The 3820-nt window shown below is 51.8% G+C and overlaps 1 protein-coding gene across 1 annotated transcript; it reads right to left on the bottom strand.

Annotated features, from left to right (window-relative positions):
• Nucleotides 1-564: 564 nt before the first annotated feature.
• LOC107107014 (protein Wnt-4-like) lies at nucleotides 565-1032 on the bottom strand (the record flags this gene model as incomplete). The annotated part of the gene is made up of 1 exon (XM_015407228.1): nucleotides 565-1032. A coding segment is annotated over one exon (468 nt), but the record flags the coding sequence as incomplete, so codon positions are not given.
• Nucleotides 1033-3820: the final 2788 nt, after the last annotated feature.

Raw genomic sequence — 3820 nt, 5'->3', positions numbered from 1 at the left:
CTCGTTTTTTGGGCAAAACTCTATGGTAAGAGCAATCTCAAATCGTAGAATTTTGCCCCATAACAAGAGCATCGCTGCATTACGTCAGTGCATTCCATTTCTTTCCACTGATGGGGGTGGGGTTTCCTCCTGGCAGTAGGTGGAAACCCCCCAAAACAGGGGATCCCCCACTACCAACTGGGGAATAGCGACCCTACCGTGCATGTGCACTCCTTCAGATATGGTGCCTGATGAAGTGCGCATGCACACGAAAGCTTATACCCAGCATTCAACTTTGTTGGTCTTAAAGGTGCCACCGGACTCAAACTTTGTTCTGCTGCTTCGAATCAAGACGGCTACCCCACCTGAAACTATTTCCATGATGGTGCCAGCCAAACAGAGCAAACATGAAACCTCTCTGCCTGAGGGATGTTGCTGTGGCTACACTGGGGAGAGGTGTGCCCCTGAATTCTCCAGAGCCCCCTTCTTGCAGCCTGCCAAAGGAAGCGCCCACTTTACCTTTCTGTCAATCACTTGTCACCCCGCCCCTGCCCCAGGATCTCTCTGCCCAGCAAGCCTCTCTTCCTACCGGCAGCGGTGCACTTCCACCAAGTTCCGGCACTGTCTGCACTTGACCGCGCAGCACCAGCGGAACTTGCAGCTGCACCTTTCGACCACCTCCGCCTGGGCTGTGCGGAAGCCTCGCCCGCAGCACAGCAGCTCGCAGCCGTCCAGGGCGGCGGAAGTCCGGTTACAGTGACGGCCCGTGGTGCCGAAGATCCCTCCGTGTGGGTCCCAGTTGCAGAAATCGGGGCTGGCCGCCAAGTAGACCAAGTCATGAGTGCCGTAGGGCTTGAAGTGGGAACTCTTTGGCACCAGCAGCTTCCGGGAGCCCACGCGTTTGGGATGCACTTCGGTGGCGCCTTCAAACTTGTCCCTCAGGATGCCGCCCACTTTGCGGAACGGGGACATGACCTTCCAGCAAGTGCGGACCTCGCAGGAGCCCGATACCCCATGGCACTTGCATTCTATCTTCATGTGGGACAGGATGGCCTGGAAAGCAGAGTGCAAAGAATCTGGTGGGACCTCCAAATTTGTTGCCACCCCTCTTAGACAGAATCATGAACCGGTGCCTTAAATCAACAAGCATCAATTGCTCACGGAGAAGGGCAGGGGGAAAGGGGTCCCCATTCCACATCATGCCATTATTCACGGAAAGGTTTCAAAGGGGAGGGCTCCAGCATATAAAGCCACAGAGCAAGAATCCATCAGAAAGTTGGGAACTGCAAAACTTGGACTCTAGAAAGTGTTGGAATATGCAAGGTCTATCGTGCATAGATAAAGAAAATGACAAGAACATCCTGCAGGGGGCAGCAGAGGAGACAACTAGTTAGCATAGCAAGGTTAGAGATTTCCTACTATTTTCGAACAGTCGCCTCCCTGTCTTCTTATTGGCTCAGTTAGGTTCCCCTCCCCCCCTTCTGAGAACTGTTCATTACTGACTCCCTCCTAGCTAATTAGACAGTCGGACGTCTCTTTCTATCTACTCTTTCTTACGAAGTTTGTTCTCTTCTTTAAAAACTGACATAGAAGAAGAGAAGAGATTGGATTTATATCCAGCCCTTCACTACTCGAAGGTGTCTCAGAGTGGCTTACAAACTCCTTTCCCTTCCCCTCCCCACAACAGACCCCCTGTGAGGTAGGTGGGGCTGAGAGAGCTCTTGACAGAAACTGCTCTTTTTCAAGAACAGCTCTTATCAGAACTACGGCTTGCCCAAGGTCATCCAGCCAAGTGCAAGTGGAGGAGTGGGGAATCAAACCCGGTTCTCCCAGATTAGAGTCCGCACACTTAACCACTACGCCAAACTGACTTAATTCCTTAAACGGCTTGTGTTCCCTTTTACTGCATATCTACACTCTGCCAACAGAAAGAGGGTGAGTGTCTTGCTGTGGTAAGCAGTGGAGCTGCTTAGGATGCTGAATTATCACCAGGTAGGCAGTTAACCGGTCGTGGTTGCTGCTATTTAGGAAGTGGGTCACACCAGCTCTGATTGGATCTCTTGTCCACTTGTTGTTTACATCATAACCACTTCTCCCGCAGGGGGAGAATTCCCCGCGTGGCTCCAGCTCAGGCCCGTAGCTAACACGGGGCCCACGGGGCCCGGCCCCCTAACAGTTTTATGGGCCCCCTTCCTGAGCCTTGGCTTCCCTACCCCAACTCCCTCTGATTGCCTGTCAGCCTGTTGGCAAGGGAGGACAAGGGCAGTGATTTCCTCTGGTGCTGTGCTGCGGGAGGAGGCACTGGGGCTCCTTGGGGAGGGAGGGAGCTAGACCCGGACGCTCCACAGGGAAGGCTTGCCCTTGTGGGAGGGGAGGGGGAGAGAAGCTGCGACCACTGCAGCCCTTACCCTGGAGCCTTTGATTGGATTAGGTGGGGCCCTCTAGGCCCCCTCCCTAAAAAGTCCTTAGCTACAGGGCTGCTCCAGCTGCAATGGAGCTTCCGCACAAAGTTTTCTGCATGCTTTCCTGCAGTCATTTTATTTATTTACTTACTTTATATCCCACCTTTCTCCCCAATGGGGGCCCAAAGTAGCTTGCATCATTCTCCTCGCCTCTGCTTTACCCTCACAACAACCCTGAGAGGTAGGTTAGACTGTGGCAGAGTGGGGGGTTCAAACCTGGGTTTCCCTAGTCCAACACTTTAACTCTCTACACCGCGCTGGCTGTTATCGATATAGTTATAGCACTATCTCAATATCTAATTTTTCTTCGAAGCCCTCCAAAAACACCCTTTGGTGGTGAATACTGGAACATGGGGGCCAGCTGGGGGTGGCAGCAGGAAAAGGCTGCAGCGCATGCGGATGAGACCTTTAAAAATGCACCCCTTCCCATCCAGACAATGTCATGACATGCGTGGACTGTGCTCTTCCCTAAAAATGAAGAGTAAACTAAAATTGGGAAGCAGGAGACTGAGGAGTGGTTGGTATTCTCCTGAATATATAGTTGGTAGAGAGAGACAGCGTGGTGTAGTGTTTAAGAGCGGCGGACTCTAATCTGGAGAACTGGGTTCGATTCCAAACTCCTACACATGAAGCCAGCTGGGTGACCTTGGGTCAGTCACAGCTCTCTCAGAGCTCTCTCAACCCCCCCCCCCAATAAATCCAGCTCACCACCTAGTGGTGCATAATGCTAAAAGAGTTAGAACTTAAGGCTGCCAGACAATCTTCGGATCTCCTGGCTATACAACACACACTGCCAAATGATGATAATAATAATTATTATGGTTGCTATTCTCCAGAGTAGCTAATCTTCTTTAGGAGTTGGGGAGGGAGGGGTGGTAAACAATGAGCAGAGAAAGGCAGCCAGTGGCGTGAGTCTCCTCGCGTGCTCGCCTATGATCCCGAACAGCTTTCTCTGCCTGTTGGTGGGTGAAACATGGAACAGCTCTTGTGTCGTTAGGGGACCAGTCTTAGTCACGGTCTACTTATGCACGAGACGGAGGTAGTGTGGTTCTGAGGAGGGAGGAGGCATTTTAGTTTCAGATTGCAGGTTCGTTGATCACAGTTCTAATGTTCCTCTCTGCAACTCTCTCCCCAAAACCTTGCAATTGGAAAACTAGCTCAACAGGGGAAAGGTTGGACTCTTTATCTTTCATGTGCTACTTGTTCAGTTGCAGGTAACTTTAAACTGGGGCACAGCCAAAAATTCTCTTCCACATGCACCCCCCCCCTACCTACAGACTGGAGTAGTGCAGTCTACCACCTCAGGATGCTACCGTCTGACTCTGTGGCATGGGGTGAGGCCGCCGGTGACATAATCTGGACATGCCCAGTGAAATCAT

The sequence above is a fragment of the Gekko japonicus genome, unplaced genomic scaffold (assembly GCF_001447785.1).
Source record: "Gekko japonicus isolate JY-2015 unplaced genomic scaffold, Gekko_japonicus_V1.1 scaffold8503, whole genome shotgun sequence".
Classification (NCBI taxonomy): domain Eukaryota; kingdom Metazoa; phylum Chordata; class Lepidosauria; order Squamata; family Gekkonidae; genus Gekko; species Gekko japonicus.
The sequence above is the reverse complement of the archived record's forward strand: the minus strand, read 5'-3'. Positions and strand labels throughout refer to the sequence as shown.